Here is a 17,780-nt window from a genome sequence, read left to right as displayed (position 1 = left end):
AAATGGTTGTTGTCTCATCTCATCTCATTATCTCTAGCCGCTTTATCCTGTTCTACAGGGTCGCAGGCAAGCTGGAGCCTATCCCAGCTGACTACGGGCAAAAGGCGGGGTACACCCTGGACAAGTCGCCAGGTCATCACAGGGCTGACACATAGACACAGACAACCATTCACACTCACATTCACAGTCAATTTAGAGTCACCAGTTACCTAACCTGCATGTCTTTGGACTGTGGGGGAAACCGGAGCACCCGGAGGAAACCCACACGGACACAGGGAGAACATGCAAACTCCGCACAGAAAGGCCCTCGCCGGCCGCTGGGCTCGAACCCGGACCTTCTTGCTGTGAGGCGACAGCGCTAACCACTACACCACCGTGCCACCCATGGTTGTTGTACACATTTTTATTTTTTTCTTTTACACATCTGTGCTTTTTGAAAACATCTTTTTTACACATTTTAAACATCTGCTTTTTTAAAAACATCTTGTTTTACACATTTTAAACATCTGTGCTTTTTTTTTTACACATTTTTAACATCTTAAACATTTTAAGCATCATTAGCTAGCACCTCTTGGCAGACAACACACTGTGGCAGTGGAGCATCTTCAGATCCAGTCCATGAAAATCTCATCTCATCTCATTATCTCTAGCCGCTTCATCCTTCTACAGGGTCGCAGGCAAGCTGGAGCCTATCCCAGCTGACTGTGGGCGAAAGGCGGGGTACACCCTGGACAAGTCGCCAGGTCATCACAGGGCTGACACATAGACACAGACAACCATTCACACTCACATTCACACCTACTGTCAATTTAGAGTCACCAGTTAACCTAACCTGCATGTCTTTGGACTGTGGGGGAAACCGGAGCACCCGGAGGAAACCCACGCGGACACGGGGAGAACATGCAAACTCCACACAGAAAGGCCCTCGCCGGACCCGGGGTTCGAACCCAGGACCTTCTTGCTGTGAGGCGACAGCGCTAACCACTACACCACCGTGCCGCCTCCATGAAAATCCAAACTTTAAATAATCGTGGTCATACTTCCTTCTTTTTTTTGCTTGGCCCAGACTCTGTCTCCTCACTCACTGTAGCTTTAGGTACTAAAAATCGATCCATTTTGTCTCTGGCAAAGGCTAGCTGAAGTTCGCTAAATGTCCACAATAGTAACTTATTCTGGTTTATTTTTCCTCACGTTGCGCCCCCCTGAAGAACTCTGGCGCCCCCTAGGGGAGGCGCGCCCCACACTTTGAAAAGCCCTGTACTAGACTGTCACATCAGACTTGTAGCTGTATTTGTATTGTCACAAAATAAACCCAGGCTGTTATTAATAGCAGACTCCAATAAGCTCAGAGTTTATTCCATTTTCCACTTTGGCATAACATTCAGTTAGCACTGTATTATGCAGTGTTTGTGTTTGTCGCCTACCATTTTAACCCTTAAAGCCTGCCTTCTTTCTGCTCAAACCCATTTCACTCCCTTTAAGGTTGCTGATGGTCACGTGACCGTGTCAGCCTACCGCTGATAAAGGAGTAGGACAGGACACACACACACCCTCTCTGTTACTCAGGGTATAGGGAATAGAACCGGTACCGTTACCTATACCAGAACACTAATTCTAGGAGGCATCAGTCTCCAGTCATCCCCAGCTGTAGGCTCCTACAGATAACAGCCTTGCTTTGGTGAAGGAAAGGACGCAGAGAGCCCAGAGGACACCGCGCGCGACATCCTGAAAAAGGAGCAATTTTATTTTTGGCCGTTTCGGGTTGCATTTCTTCATTCTCCAAGCTCGTCGACGCGCAGTCTTCCTGCAACAAACCCTAGAATTTGTTTTTAATTTTTAATTTCTCGAGACATCCGGAAAATCCGGGATAGCCTACGTCACCGACGTAACCTCTCGCGTTACGTAACACCAAAGAGCGCAACCGTGCGCCAAATCCCTCATGTCAAGACGCGCACCTATGAAGCGCTGTGCTCTTTATAGGGTCTGAAGAAGAACCGCATATCGAGGCTATTCTTGGTGTTTGTGCACCATTAGGTTATACAGGCTGCTTGGTTTGGATTCAGGATTTTTTTTGGCGGCCCACAGCCTATGTTCTTGCTCCGCCGGTTCATTCTTTAGTGCAAAACGGATTGGTGAGGTTAAAAAAAATTAAACATGTCGGGCCAGACGCTGACGGATCGCATCGCCGCCGCGCAGTATCAGCTCACCGGCTCGGACGTGGCTCGGGCTGTGTGTAAAGCAACCACACACGAGGTGATGGCGCCCAAGAAGAAGCACTTGGACTGTAAGTGGACATTTTCAGTAGCTCTGTTAACGCATTACCAGTATGGACCAGAATAATAGGCAGAATACACGCACCAGAGCGTTTTACTGTGCAAGCTGAGCGTTTGGAGCTGTCCGTTTCAGCACCACGGAGATGCCATTGAGATATTGTGTCCTCTACACACTCTCAAACACAGGGGGCGGCTGTGTGTGTGTGTGTGTGTGTGTTGGTGGGTGAGTAGGTGGGTGGGTGGAAAAAAGGCCTACGAATAGCCACAAACAGGGTACATGATGTTTGGTTAATCAAGTAGCCGATGAAAGAAGAGAGCCTTGTCAAAAATACTGTAGGCTACATTACAGTACGGTGAAATTCTTTTCTTTGCATACACCAGCTTGTTAGGAAGTAAGGGTCAGAACTCAGGGTTAGCCATTATATGTCACCCCTGGAGCAGATAGGGTAAAGAGCCTTGCTCATGAGCCCAACAGATGCAGCTTGGCAGTGCTGAACCCCCAACCTTCTGATCAGTAACCCAGAGCTTTCACCTCTAAGCCACCACTACCTGCTATATGGTGGCCTACACAAATTATTCTTCTAAAACGTTCACTGACATCATTAGCCTTTGATGAAGTGTCTCTGAAGGTTTTGTCACACAATGTGTTCGTATAATGTAAAATGCACTATATGGTCAGAAGTATGTGGAGACCTGGCCATCGCACCCATATGTGGTTCTTCTCCAAACTGTTGCCATAAAGTTAGAAACACACAATTGTATTGGATGTTTTTGTATGCTGTAACATTTCAATTTCGCTTCACTGGAACTAAGACCTGTTCCAGCATGACAGTGTCCCCCATGAAGACATGATTTGCGAAGGCTGGAATAGAAAAACTTGAGTGTTCTGCACAGTCCTGAACTCAACACCTTTGGGATGATTTGGAATGATGGCTGTGCAACAGACCGCCTCACACAACATCATTGTCCATGCTCTTGTGCTCCTGTGCCTGAATGATCACAAATTCCAAAATAGCTATACTGCAAAATCTAGTGGGAGGCCTTCCCAGAACAGTGGAGGCGTTTAGAGCAGCGAATGGGCAACAACTCAATATTAATTCCCATGCTTTTGGAGTGGGATGTTCAGTACTCAAGAGTCCACATACTTTTGGCTGTATAATGTATTTAAATTTAAATACTTTAGTTGAGCCAGGGACTTTAAGTGTTAAAATAAATTCACAGACCACTTCAGAACAGATTTATTAGATGAATATAATCCAATTAGGCTCATTATTATACATTTAAATACATACAATAATATTTTGGCTACATATTGGAGCCCGAGACCTTTTTCAATTCCTGAATGTTCCAATAACAGAACATGTTATTTACACACACACACACACACACACACACACACACACACACACACACACACACACACACACTTGTTTATCAGTTATTAAGATTTAGATCAAACCTATTCAGTTGTGAAAAGTGACTAGCTAAGCAGGCTAATAATTAAAAGAACTCAGTAATAAATAGCCATTATTGTTGGTGGGTGTGATTTCCTCCATTTTAACAAAATGAAGAAAATAATGTGCTTCATGGACCCACTTTGGGAACTAGTGCTTCACTGTTCTTCATTTTATCAGCTAATGTACAATACCAATCAAAAGTTTGGACACACCTTTTAATTCAATGGGTTTTCTTTATTTTAATTAATTAAAGTCACTTAATATTTTAAAGTAATGATGGATGTCGTTTCTCTTTACTTAGTTGAGTGGTTCTTGGATTACTACAGTTGTGGAATAGGGATATTTACTGTATTTTTATTATTTACTATTTACTGTTTGATCTCAAACACATTAAGAAGGCAAGAAACCCATCCACTAATTAACTTTTGATGAGACAGCTGTTAACTGAAAAGCATTCAAGGTGACTACCTCATGAAGCTGGTTAAGGGAATGCCAATAGTGTGCGCAAAGCATCATCAAGGTAAACACTGGATACTTTGATGAATCTAAAATATGAAACATATTTAGTTTTTTAAAGACTTTTTTGTTTACCACATAATTCTATATATGTTCCATACGTTATTTCATAGTTTTGATGTCTTCAGTATTTCAGTAGAAAATACAGAAAATCCTGTACATGAATGAGAAAGGGTGTACAAACTTTTGACTGGTACTGTAACTGACCAATATATTCTAGCCGACAATTTATGCAGTATTATCCTTTTAAAATTTTCAATATCTGTCATATTGGAATATTATGTAGAAATCATAGTGTCATTTGTAAATATGCAAAAGATTTTCCTTTATATACCAGTGGCTTTAAAGTACACACGATTAGCCAATGTGTCTCATTTAATCAACTGGTGTTACTGGTCTGCAAAAATTGGCTGCCTAGTACCATCCTAGAAAAAATAAACATTTAAGGGTTCTTGCATGATTCTTTGATAGTTACAGTTTTTGAGCTCAGTTTGAGAAACACTCAGTTATAGGATTGTCAAAGAACCTTATGTATTCTAGGTTCACCCATTTTCTGCCCTAAGTGTGTATATTATTGCCTATATCATATAAATTCCTATTAATTTGAAAAACTTGCTATTTCTCAGACTCAGTTTAAATCTTGAACCCTTAAGTTCTTTGGTCTGCTTTTTTGAGTGAACAAAGTGTTCCCCAGGGTTAAGGAACTGGAATGATAAAACTATGTAAGACTCTTGATAAAACTATGTAAAACTCATTTAGGAACCATTTTTTAAAACTTATATAGTACTCAAATATGTTTTTAAACATTTGTCTTCTGGGTTATTTGGAAACATAGACTCACCGGCCACTGTAATAGGAACTTGTTCTTGATTGTAAGATTCCTGTTCTTGGCTGCAGGAGTGGAACCCAATGTGTTCTTCTGCTGTTGCATGCTGAGATGCTTTTCTGCTCACCACGGTTGTAAAGAGTGAGCTCGAACCAATCTGGTCATTTTTCTCTGACCTTTTTTATCAACAAGGCATTTGTTTCCACCCACAGAACTGTCGCTCACTCAGTGTTTGTTGTTTTTTGCACCATTCTGTTTAAACTCTAGAGACTGTTGTGTGTGGAAAAACTCCAACCAGCTCATCTGGCACTATGGTCCAAGTCACACTTAGAGATCACAATTTTTCTGATTCTGATGTTTGAAGTGAACATTACCTGAAGCTTTTGATCTGTATCTGCATGATTTGATGCATTGTGCTGCTGTCAAGGGATTGGCTGATTAGAGAACTGCATAAAACAGCAGGTGGATGGGTGTTCCTAATAAAGTGGCCAGTGAGTGTATACTCATGCTTTATCATTAAACTTCAGATTGAGCAAAACCTGACAACTGTGTGTGTGTGTGTGTGTGTGGTTTCTCTCCTCCAGACTCTCATAACCAATGACCAACAGATAGGACAGACCATATGCAGTACATTTCAAAATCTATATTGTTTAGTGTTACACTATTTATTCCAGTCTCAGAAAGCAATCAGGAAGCACTACGTACTGTAGGAAATGAAAGTTTTCAGTCTTCCACATCATTTTGAAAGTTAATCATAAATAGTTAATATTAGCTATATTTATATTACAATTACTGATCCGGCTCGAAGGAGTCAAAGCTTTGGGCGGCACGGTAGTGTAGTGGTTAGCACGGTCGCCTCACAGCAAGAAGGTTCCGGGTTCAAACCCAGCGGCCGGTGAAGGCCTTTCTGTATGGAGTTCGCATGTTCTCCCCGTGTCTGTGTGGGTTTCCTCCGGGTGCTCTGGTTTCCCCCATGGTCCAAAGACAGGCAGTTAGGTTAACGTGGGGCAGCCTTGGGCTGAGGTGCCCTTGAGCAAGGTACTGAACCTTTGACTGCTCCCCGGGCGCTCTAGTGTGGCTGCCCACTGCTCTGAGTGTGCGTGTGTTCACTGCTTCAGATGGGTTAAATGCAGAGGATGAATTTCACTGTGCTTGAAGTGTGCATGTGACAAAGGTTTCTTCTTCTTCTAATTAACCACAAATATAAGGACAGTCGATGTGAGTATTCTCTATCTGCTAGAGCATATTATTGCATTATACATAAATAAATTGCATCACATGGATCATGGATTTCAGATTCTGGACATTCTTCTGTGCAGTCAGGCTCATTTATGAAGAATTTGATCACAAAATATTTAACAATTATTCCACAAAATTGAGTCATATATGAGCTGAAAGCCGGCGAGGTGCGTAGCCCTGAGTTGGCTATAAGCCACGTACAACGAGATTAAGTGGAATAACTGTTTTATTCTATCCACAGTCACTGGATTTTGAGAAACAGAGCATTTTTATTTTTATTTTTTGCAAATTCGAAAAATAAAAACTTTATACCAAATGTCCGAAAAAATCATTTCCGCTTAGAATGTAAACAAACCGGCGAAATGACAGGAGCACATCACACACACATCACATTATCTCTAGCCGCTTTATCCTTCTACAGGGTCGCAGGCAAGCTGGAGCCTATCCCAGCTGACTACGGGCGAAAGGCGGGGTACACCCTGGACAAGTCGCCAGGTCATCACAGGGCTGACACATAGACACAGACAACCATTCACACTCACATTCACACCTACGCTCAATTTAGAGTCACCAGTTAACCTAACCTGCATGTCTTTGGACTGTGGGGGAAACCGGAGCACCCGGAGGAAACCCACGCGGACACGGGGAGAACATGCAAACTCCGCACAGAAAGGCCCTCGCCGGCCCGGGGACTCGAACCCAGGACCTTCTTGCTATGAGGCGACAGCGCTAACCACTACACCACCGTGCCGCCCCATGACAGGAGCAATTTGTGAAAATGCTATAATAATAATTCTTGAAAAATAAAAAAAGATACTTTTATTCCAGATTTTGTTGCTTTTTTGTATTTTTTGGGGTTTTGTTTTCGAGGAGAGTTTTTATTTCGTCCTCAGTTGGTTCAGCAACACGATCCGCCATTTTGTTTTTCTCTACTCACAGTATATAAGCTGATAGCCTAGTCGTAGAGTAGCCAATCAGAGCATGCAATTTTTCATATCCAGTGAATGTGGATAGAATAAACTTTATGTAGTGAAGAAAGTGTGTCTGATAAGAATTAACGCACCAAGCATTGCCTCACAACAAACTGTTGTAACTGTAAAGAACAAGCCCTAAGAGGATAAAATCACATATTACACTACAAGTTAGCCGGTTATATTTAGAAGCTTAAGCAAACAATTCCTAAACAATAATTAGAGAGAATTTCATGGTGAGAGGCAATATGTAAATGAGCTCTGTAATGTTTTGTGTGCTGTGACCAATCTGAGTTGTTCTATAAGTTGTTCTATATATTATAAGGGTTCCTTTTTGAGGTTTTTTTGGACAAATCACAGCATTCACATACAGTACATAATCTTACAAATGAATACATGTTAATCTTTAACCATGTCACATCAATGGTTACCAGCGAGTTAGTATTACACTCACTGTTCACTTTATTAGGAACACCCATCCACCTGCTGTTTGATGCAGTTCTTTAATCAGGCAATCCCTTGACAGCAGCATGATGCAAAAAATCATCTCAGCTCATCTCATTATCTCTAGCCGCTTTATCCTTCTACAGGGTCGCAGGCAAGCTGGAGCCTATCCCAGCTGACTACGGGTGAAAGGCGGGGTACACCCTGGACAAGTCGCCAGGTCATCACAGGGCTGACACATAGACACAGACAACCATTCACACTCACATTCACACCTACGGTCAATTTAGAGTCACCAGTTAACCTAACCTGCATGTCTTTGGACTGTGGGGGAAACCGGAGCACCCGGAGGAAACCCACGCAGACACGGGGAGAATATGCAAACTCCGCACAGAAAGGCCCTCGTCGGCCACAGGGCTCAAACCCGGACCTTCTTGCTGTGAGGCGACAGCGCTAACCACTACACCACCGTGCCGCCCTGCATAAAATCATGCAGATACAAATCCAGAGCTTCAGTTAATGTTCACTTCAAACATCAGAATGGAAACAACTGTGATCTCAAAGTGTGACTTTCACTGTGGCATGGGTGTTGGTTTGAGCCAGATGGACTGGTTTGAATATTTCAGAAACTGCTGATCTCCTGGGGTTTTCACACACAACAGTCTCTAGAGTTTACACAGAATGGTGCGAAAAACAAAAACCATTGAGCGAGCGACAGTTCTGTGGATGGAAGCAAACGCCTTGCTCATAAGAGAGGTCAGAGGAAAATGGCCAGATTGGTTTGAGCTGCCAGGAAGGATATAGTAACTCATATAATCACTCTTTACAACCGTGGTGAGCAGAAAAGCATCTCAGCATGCAACAGCAGAAGACCACATTGGGTTCCACTCCTGCAACCAAGAACAGGAATCTTAGAATTAAGAACAAGTTCCTATTAAAGTGGCCAGTGAGTGTATACAGGGCGGACATATGTTGCATTTAAACAGAAACAGAAGCTTATGATGTCTGATAATTTGTCTTTAATTAAGCACTGAAAATGGCCCTCAAAGATATTGCACATCTCGCATATCTGAAATAAAAAATACTTCATCCAAAGATCACTCAAAATAGTAATGTTACACCTCAAATTATATAAATTCAGTTGGATCGACTCTTACTATGAACCATAACTTGTTGCTTGAACGTTGTATATCACAATGGCAATATGGTATGTGGTTACAGAATTGCTGGGTGGCATTTTATACTCATTGTGCAGTCCTAATAATCTGTCAGTACCCGTGAATGGGAAGAAATGAGATGTGTTAGAGAAAGGGCACAATCCCATGCCCTTATTGTGATGGTTTATATGGGGTTGACCATGTGGGATAGTCTCTGAACAGGCATAGACTTTGGTAAATATTGTGTCTGGACACTCATGAATGCTGCACTGCAAAAAATGCCCTCTAAAAAATAAGAAAAATATATAGTGTTTTCGGGGCGGCACGGTGGTGTAGTGGTTAGCGCTGTCGCCTCACAGCAAGAAGGTCCTGGGTTCGAGCCCCGGGGCCGGCGAGGGCCTTTCTGTGCGGAGTTTGCATGTTCTCCCCGTGTCCGCGTGGGTTTCCTCCGGGTGCTCCGGTTTCCCCCACAGTCCAAAGACATGCAGGTTAGGTTAACTGGTGACTCTAAATTGACCGTAGGTGTGAATGGTTGTCTGTGTCTATGTGTCAGCCTTGTGATGACCTGGCGACTTGTCCAGGGTGTACCCCGCCTTTCGCCCATAGTCAGCTGGGATAGGCTCCAGCTTGCCTGCGACCCTGTAGAAGGATAAAGCGGCTAGAGATAATGAGATGAGATATAGTGTTTTAGGGGGGAAATCACTTATTTTAAGCAAAATAATCTGCCAGTGCAGCAAGATAATGGGACTTGGTAAGATTTCTTAAAACAAGAAAAAAATATGCAAGTAGTAAGCATACCAAAAATCTTAAATTAAGCATTAAAAGCTAGCTTTTATTTTACTTGTTAAGATTTTCTCTCTTATTCTAAGCCATTTCTTCTGATTTTCAGTAATTATTGCTTAGAAACCAATTTCATCTGAGCAAATATTGCTCAAAATAAGCATTTAATAGGCTTAAAAACAAGGCAAATGTGCTTGATTCCAGCTTATTTAAAGGCTCAAAACAAGTTTGTTTTTCTTAGCTAGAATACTTATTTTCTTATCTAGAATAAATTTCTTGTTTAGGTGTGATGAATATAGGGGAAAAATAGACTTGACAAGAACTTCAGATCTGCATTTTTATTTTTATTATATCAACAAAATGCTGCAAAACACAAGTTGGCATGAGAGGCATAGCAGGCTATGGGGCAGCAAGGAATTATTCTGAATTTGTATGCAATCAAAGCTGATTAGCCTGAATATCTTAATGAGATGGGGTCAATTCCTAAAACAGGTTAATATGGCTTGTCGTATTCTCTTGAAACAAGTAAAAATTTACTTACAGTCTAAACGTTAAAACAACTCCGTCACCAATGTGGCCAATTTTAAGAAAAAAGCTGCTCAGAATTAGTTGTATTATCTAGGTAGGATGCTACAAGATGAATTTTCTTGAAATAAGTCAAATAATCTTTACAATATTCAGTCTTACTAAGAAAATACATTCAAAAACAGGTTTAATGAGATTAAAATGCTGAATTCAAGTAAATTAGACTTGTACAGATTTTCATTTTTTGCAGCGTGGAATGTTTTGTCTACTGTGATGACTGGGCAGTTTTATACAAGCAACATGCTAACTGGTTAGCATCATCAATCATATCAGTTCCTTGGTGTTTTGTGAATAATATTGGAAACCCCAGGTTTAAAATGACAGTTTTAACTTATTGTGGATGAAGTATCCATTCTCTGACTCCATGCAAATGTCAACTTTACCATGGACACATTAAGTACTCATGTCTATATACTGTATTTAACTTCTCTGGTTGAATTACAGAGAAAAAATTGCAGCGTTTATACATCAAAAATATCGTGTGCTAGTTCAAATGCCCAAGTGTCACATCCATAATTGGAGTTTTTCCTTAATAATGAATTCCCAAGACAAGAAATGTTTTTCAAACGGATACTTTTTGTGCTCATTCAAGTCATTTTATTTATGTTATGATGCTTGTGTAGTCTCCCACAAGGGTTTGTCCATTTGATGTCACATCCATAACACTAGAATTGCCCGTAAACCAAATTAGTGCTATCATGGTAATCAGATTTGAGTAATATTAGCAGTGAAGGCCTTAGTGTTATCTCTGTGCGTAATGGTATTGATATTATTTGTAGTAGGACATCTGTTGAGACAGATGACCTGAACACTAGATCCAGAACTTCATGCTTCGCAGCACAGTAATATCCAGATTCAAAGTTGATTTTTAATAGAATCACAGATAATCTCTTTAATACGTGGGTCAGACTGATTCTGTAACAGAGAAAGGAGGCATCGTAGCGTCTTCACGGCGTGAGTGGCCACTGAGCCCTGGAGCCTACAGGATAAGAACTGCTGAATTATAAATCAATCAGCCAAAGCTTACATGCATTATTTACACAGCTAAAGATGAGGCCACTAATACTGGGACAGAGAGGATTATCTATCTACGTCCAAGTGTTTATATCTATGAGTAGATTTTCCCAACTAAGAACATTTTGTGTTCTTGGGAAACTGTGAAAATGTTTTTTGGGTGTATTGATGTTGCTGAAATGAAACAAGATATATTATTTTCTTAGATTGTTTTAATAAAATGTTTGTATTCAGTCGGAATTTCAGTTTAGTTTTAGCTAGTTTCATCAGCGGTTTCATTAGTTTCAGTTTATGGACTCATTTATATTTAATTTTACTCAATCATAGTTTCACTTTTAGTTTGTCATTTTAGTTGAGGACAAAGATTGTCAAGGATTACTGCAGTTAAGTTTTTTGCTCACGCTCTGTCTCGCTACATATTTTCCATGAATAATGTGTATTCCAGTCAGTGGTAATTTTGAAGATGAACTTTTATGATTTGTGACATTTTGTCCCTTTGGAATTTTTCCCTTTGATTTTTACACCAGGAGTTTGCATGTTCTCCCTGTGTGCGCGTGGGTTTCCTCCGGGTGCTCCGGTTTCTCCCACAGTCCAAAGACATGCAGGTTAGGTTAACTGGTGACTCTAAGGCCCTGTCCACACGGCAACGGATTCAGGTGACTCCGATACAATTGCTTATCGTTTAGGCCTGGCATCCACATGGCACAGGCGTTTTGGGTGCCCAAAACGCAATCTTTTTGAGAACGGGTTCCAGAGTGGAAAGATCTGGCAACGTTGCCGTTGTGAAGTCGTCTGGATGAGTAGAACGGATTTGTTTACGATGACGTCACAACCACATGACTGTGAGTGCTTCACGCCGGGTAGAAGTGTAACGAATATCACCAGGATATCACCAGGAAAAAGCCTTACAGAGCACTAGTGAGAGTGAAACACGAGCTTGGATATTATTATTATTATTATTATTATTATTATTATGTTCAGTGTTAGTTCACAGTAGTAATGCAAGAAGCAGAATAGTGACAGTAATAGTGAAGCAAAAACATGCAATTGTACAAACACTGCAGCTCTACAGCAAAATATTCATTTATGAAATGGTCTGATTCTTAACACCAGTAGTGCCAATGATCTTCTCATTGCGATGCGAGTTGTCAACAAATCCTATAACTTGGTTCATGAAACGCGCTTACAAAATATTTTCACTGTGAATATTTATTGTGTAATGGTGCAGAGAGAGAGAGAGAGAGAGAGAGAGAGAGACTCTGCCCTTAGGGCAGAGTCAATCCCGCTAGCAAAAATAGGGAAAAAAAGGAGCGATCTCGCCTCTTCAGATGTTGGTTTTAGTCCTACAATACATTCCTCAAAAAGGGCATAGAGGAGCAAATTAATCCATCAACATGTAGCATTCAATTTATTCCGGACCATTAAAGACGCCGCCTTCCGCGTAGAATCATACGTCATCCTCGCCGCCATATTGGATAGGTCAAAGCGGAGAATAAAGATTCATGCGCTGCCTTTAACTGTACCAACAGGTTTACCGTCCAAACGAGATCACATGGGATTACCTTTCACAGGTGAGAAACAACAAATTAATCCATCAACGTGTAGTATTCAATTTATTCCGGACCATTAAAGACGCCGCCTTCCGCGTAGAATCATACGTCATCCTCGCCGCCATATTGGATAGGTCAAAGCGGAGAATAAAGATTAGCTCCGTTTAACTGTACCAACAGGTTTGCCGTCCAAACGAGATCACATGGGATTACCTTTCACAGGTGAGACTGGAAAAATACTTTTCATTGTATTTGGTCATTATAATGTAATTTTACGAACAGATTTTCCTGACTTTGTGGCTAATATGAAGTCTCGCGCATAATAGTTTATGCGCATGCGTCCTTATTTCTTCTATTGTTCTGGTGTCTCCGAAGGAACTGTCTTACAGCGCCCCTAGAGGTGTGGCATGTGTATTGCATCGTTTTCAGCAAGCGTTGCGTTGCCATATGGACCTGATATTTTACTGATCGTTGCCCATTTGGACGCGATATATTTTTAAATAACATCTCGTTGCCGTTGTCATGTGGATGTAGCCTAAATTGACCGTAGGTGTGAATGTGAGTGTGAATGGTTGTCTGTGTCTATGTGTCAGCCCTGTGATGACCTGGCGACTTGTCCAGGGTGTACCCCGCCTTTCGCCCATAGTCAGCTGGGATAGGCTCCAGCTTGCCTGCGACCCTGTAGAACAGGATAAAGCGGCTAGAGATAATGAGATGAGATGAGATGAGATATTTACACCACAGATGCTGTTACCTGAATATACCATGCATTTGGTTGTACTGCTTTCACAATAAAATTTGAAAATGTCCCATACAGGACTCACATGTTTCCTCCATGACATATCTGATGTCTTCACTTGACTTCCATTAGTTAGTGAGCGTAGGTGCTGACATGCTGTCTCACCGAATTTTGAGAGTGTGACACCTGGTGCCTTCAATGGATACGATGTCTGACAATAATTTTTTGTCTTTTCCTATTTTTAGTTGTTAGTCTATTTTGCCATAAAATTCACAGTGGCCATGATAACAGTCATGAAAATGGTATTGATAATGGGGATCCATTGCACTAATAGAGGCCCATTGAGATAGGAATCATGTTGCCCCATGCTTGGGGGAAGAGGAGGGGCAGAAAGGACAGTTAATGATAGGGCTGCCAAATTGGGATAAATAGAGGCTTTGCATCATCATGTGAACCCATAGTAACGGTAACTATGCTGCCATGACGGGGGCACGCTTGTAGTGCTTTATTCAGCTGAGTTAGTTGTTATTGATCAGTACGGGAAGGTTTTGCTGCGTTTTTGGATGTGCAAATCATTTTGAATGAAACAAAGACAGATTTTTTAATTTACCAAAAGTAATTCATCATCGGGGGAAAAACTCGAGAGATTTCTTAACGTAGAAGGGAAAAATGGGAAAAAACATTCAGTGGGACTCAGTGTCGAATGGAGAGGTCAAAAACCCTATGGTATGTTCACTTCATTTCCACAAAGGTAAGAATTTTAAAAAATTATTTCACAGCTGCAGCACGATGCTCATTCTTATACAGTGAAGCGATCATGAGTAACACAGCGGCTCAGCAGAAGAGACTACGTTTACATTAGACCGTATCTGTCTCGTTTTCTTCGCGGATGCACTGTCCGTTTACATTAAACCGCCTGGAAACGTTGGGAAACGGGAATCCGCCAGCGTCCACGTATTCAATCCAGATCGTGTCAGCTCCGGTGCTGTGTAAACATTCAGATTACGCGGATACACTGTGCTGAGCTCTAGCTGGCGTCTCACTGGACAATGTCACTGTGACATCCACCTTCCTGATTCGCTGGCGTTGGTCATGTGACGCGACTGCTGAAAAACGGCGCGGACTTCCGCCTTGTATCACCTTTCATTAAAGAGTATAAAAGTATGAAAATACTGCAAATACTGATGCAAATACTGCCCATTGTGTAGTTATGATTGTCTTTAGGCTTGCCATCCTTCCACTTGCAAGTAGTAAGTGATATGCGCTGGGATCACACACACAGCGGCTCAGTCCCGAATCGTGGCTTGTGCACTTCACTCGCGCGCTGTGTGAGCTGCGCAGGGCCGGAGTGCGCACCCTCCAGAGGGCACTCGCTGTTCAGGGCGGAGTGATTTGGAGCGCAGGATGCCTGCGGAGCCGAGCATATCCGTGTATTGGCGTTGCTGTGTGCACGCAAATCGTGTATTGGTGTTGCTGTGTGCACACTAATCGTTTTAAAAACGTTAATCTGATGATCCGCTGATACGGTCTAATGTAAACATGGGCTAACCTTCACCGAGACTTAAAGTGCATTTACATTCAGGGATCCTTCAGAGTGCGTTGTGCACATGCTTGGGACCCAGTCATTATGGGAAACACCTGATACTGATTTGAGCGCAATCAACACGTGCTGTAAGGATACAGAGGCTTAGTGAAGTATTGTCATTAGCACTGTCACGTTTGTTTCTAGCCATGTTTATGACTCTATTTTCAGTTTCATTTGTGTTTTGTTTTTGTAAAATCACGCCTGCTAATAAACACTCTTCCTGCACTTAGACCCATCTACCCGCACATACCTGACACAATACTTGCAAAGCCTCTGTGAACACAGCATGCTGATTGTGCTCAAATCACCATCAGGTGTTTCCCATAATCACTGGGTCCCAAGCGCGCACAAGGGCCATTCCACTGAATCGGTCCCATTTCCGTCCCTAGAAAATTAGATGTATAAATGCACATAAAAATGGACTTTAAAATACATTTCCTTATTACGCAGAATGTCCTGCACATTGATCTGATTTCAAATTTAAGATATGTAATTGTAAGGATTAATAAAAACTACCTAAAACACTGAAAAATAGCATGTGTTACCTGTCCCCGCACTCTAACTTTATACTTAACTATGAAATATTATGATTAAAATCCTTCAGAAACAGTATTTCTTTTGCACTGTTGTGTGACTCCATATCCTATCCATGGTTTAAATATTTTTTTTCATAAGAAATCCACAATATCTTAGTTAAAATACACATTTTAGTCGTGTCCCTGGGTTTTCACTCAGTCCTGTTACCCAAACATATTACCCCATCTGACAAATTTGGAACATTCCATAAATCACATGCTCAACAGGAAGTGTCTTCTGAAGGCCATGGGAAGACCAAAAGTTAGTTCTCTCATTTACTTCTCTGTATATTTGATGATTTTTTAAACTTTGACTGATAAGGTCAATGTCAACATACTGTCCTGTTACTTAAATTATTTCTTAGATGATATTTGTTTATTTTAAAAATACAGATTTGTGGTAAATCACTAGAATGTGCTAAGTGTGGTCATGCTATTAGCGATGACGCCATGTGGCTTAATTCCATGTATTAGCTAATCCTAGGCTAAAAACTCAGTCCTGTTACTTTCAGTCCTGTTACTCATATAAAGAGTATGCAGCCATCTTTGACTTCCAAACCTTGTAAAAAAATAAATAACATAGCCTGAGGTTGACCAATACACATTTTGAATAGTTAAATATGTGTGTTATTATAATCAGTGTTGAAAAGATATAACAAATTAAGTTTAATTTGGGAGTGGTACAACAAGCAAATGGCACCCATTCGGTGGAATGTCCCACAATGTGCTGCGAAGGATCCCTGAATGTAAAGGCACTTTAAGTCTCGGTGAAGGATGCTGTGTTGAGGCTCATGTTCACTTCACTGTATAAGAATGAGCACCATGCTGCAGCTGTGAAATAAATTTTTTTATTCTTACCTTTGTGGAAATGAAGTGAGCATCTGATGTTGTTGTCTTGTTCTGATGTCGTTGTCTCATTCAAAACGATTTGTACATCTAAAAACACAGCAAAACCTTCCCATACTGATCAATAACTAACTCAGCTGAATGAAGCACTACAAGCGTGCTGCCTGTCATGGTGCCCTAGTTACTGTTGCTATGGGGTCATGTGACGGTGCAAAGCCTCTATTAAACATTCTTTATGGTCAAAGATCTTGTTCTATAGCAAATAATCAGAATAAAAGCTAATAAATCCATGATTATACAGGACTATTTCTACTGTAAATATATTGCAAAGGGGAAAGGAGGATTATGAAATGCACACCACAGTGACCTTGTTTCCCATTCAGAGCCTGAGAAAAAGAAGACAAAAGTGTTTCTCTTTTCCAATGCCTGAATTTGGATGGAAATTTTTTTAACCTGGCAACTGTGATTAATGGCATTACCTCAAACATAAATGAATAAAGGTCTAAATCCTCTCAAAATGAGCTGCTAGATTGTTTGTTGTGGATTCTGAACTGCCTGTTATGGGGTTACTCTAAAAATTCATGAGGTAGTAGCACATAGCCGACAGTCAAGTATGATAGCCTCTCAATTTTATTTTCTTTAAGGTAATGTTGTTATTAATGTCGTCTAAAGACTATGGTCATGAGGCGCTGCTGCTAGACCCAGCTGTAAATGGTTTCGTTGGTCACAGTCCCAGTGCCTTTTCTTGGCAGAGGTCATTACAGTAATAGCTGGTTGTGCTAGTACTGTGTTTCCATGGAAACAGAACCCGCAGCGCAAGTGTTAAAGGTTAAAGGGTTGAAGGCGAGTAAAATAGTGATGGCCTGATTGTAGGGCTTGCGTATTGAAGTGAACATCTGTTCATTGTGGAAGAGATCACGTGGTTATAAAATAAAAGTGCATTTTACTTCATTAATAATTTAAAAATTTCAGAGGTGAGTGAATGACATTCTGTCTTAATAACACACTTTTATTTTCATCACTTTAAATAAACAGAACAGTCTCCATCTGGGCAGATGCTGTTGACAGACTGTGTGTGTGTGTGTGATGACTATAGGAAATTCATTTTAAAAAGGAGGGGATGAGGAGGATTGGGGAGGGGCTGAGAGGGAGCAGGGTGGGGCTGAGGAGGGGGATGGGGAGTGGATGAGGAGGGAAATGGAGAGGGGCTGAGGGGGATGGGG

The 17,780-nt window shown here is 41.3% G+C and overlaps 1 protein-coding gene across 1 annotated transcript in view; it reads left to right on the top strand.

Moving 5' to 3' along the window:
• Window positions 1–1,556: 1,556 nt before the first annotated feature.
• The window catches only part of snap91b (synaptosome associated protein 91b), a 93,406-nt gene continuing 77,182 nt past the window's right edge, over window positions 1,557–17,780 (top strand). Inside the window, exon 1 of the mRNA XM_060902853.1 lies at window positions 1,557–2,284. Within this exon, the coding sequence (XP_060758836.1) occupies window positions 2,155–2,284 (130 nt within the window). The 5' untranslated portion in view covers window positions 1,557–2,154. The remainder of the gene's footprint in view (window positions 2,285–17,780) is intronic.

Source organism: Neoarius graeffei, chromosome 21 (genome assembly GCF_027579695.1).
Source record: "Neoarius graeffei isolate fNeoGra1 chromosome 21, fNeoGra1.pri, whole genome shotgun sequence".
NCBI lineage: Eukaryota > Metazoa > Chordata > Actinopteri > Siluriformes > Ariidae > Neoarius > Neoarius graeffei.
This window is presented reverse-complemented; position numbering and strand designations above follow the sequence as displayed.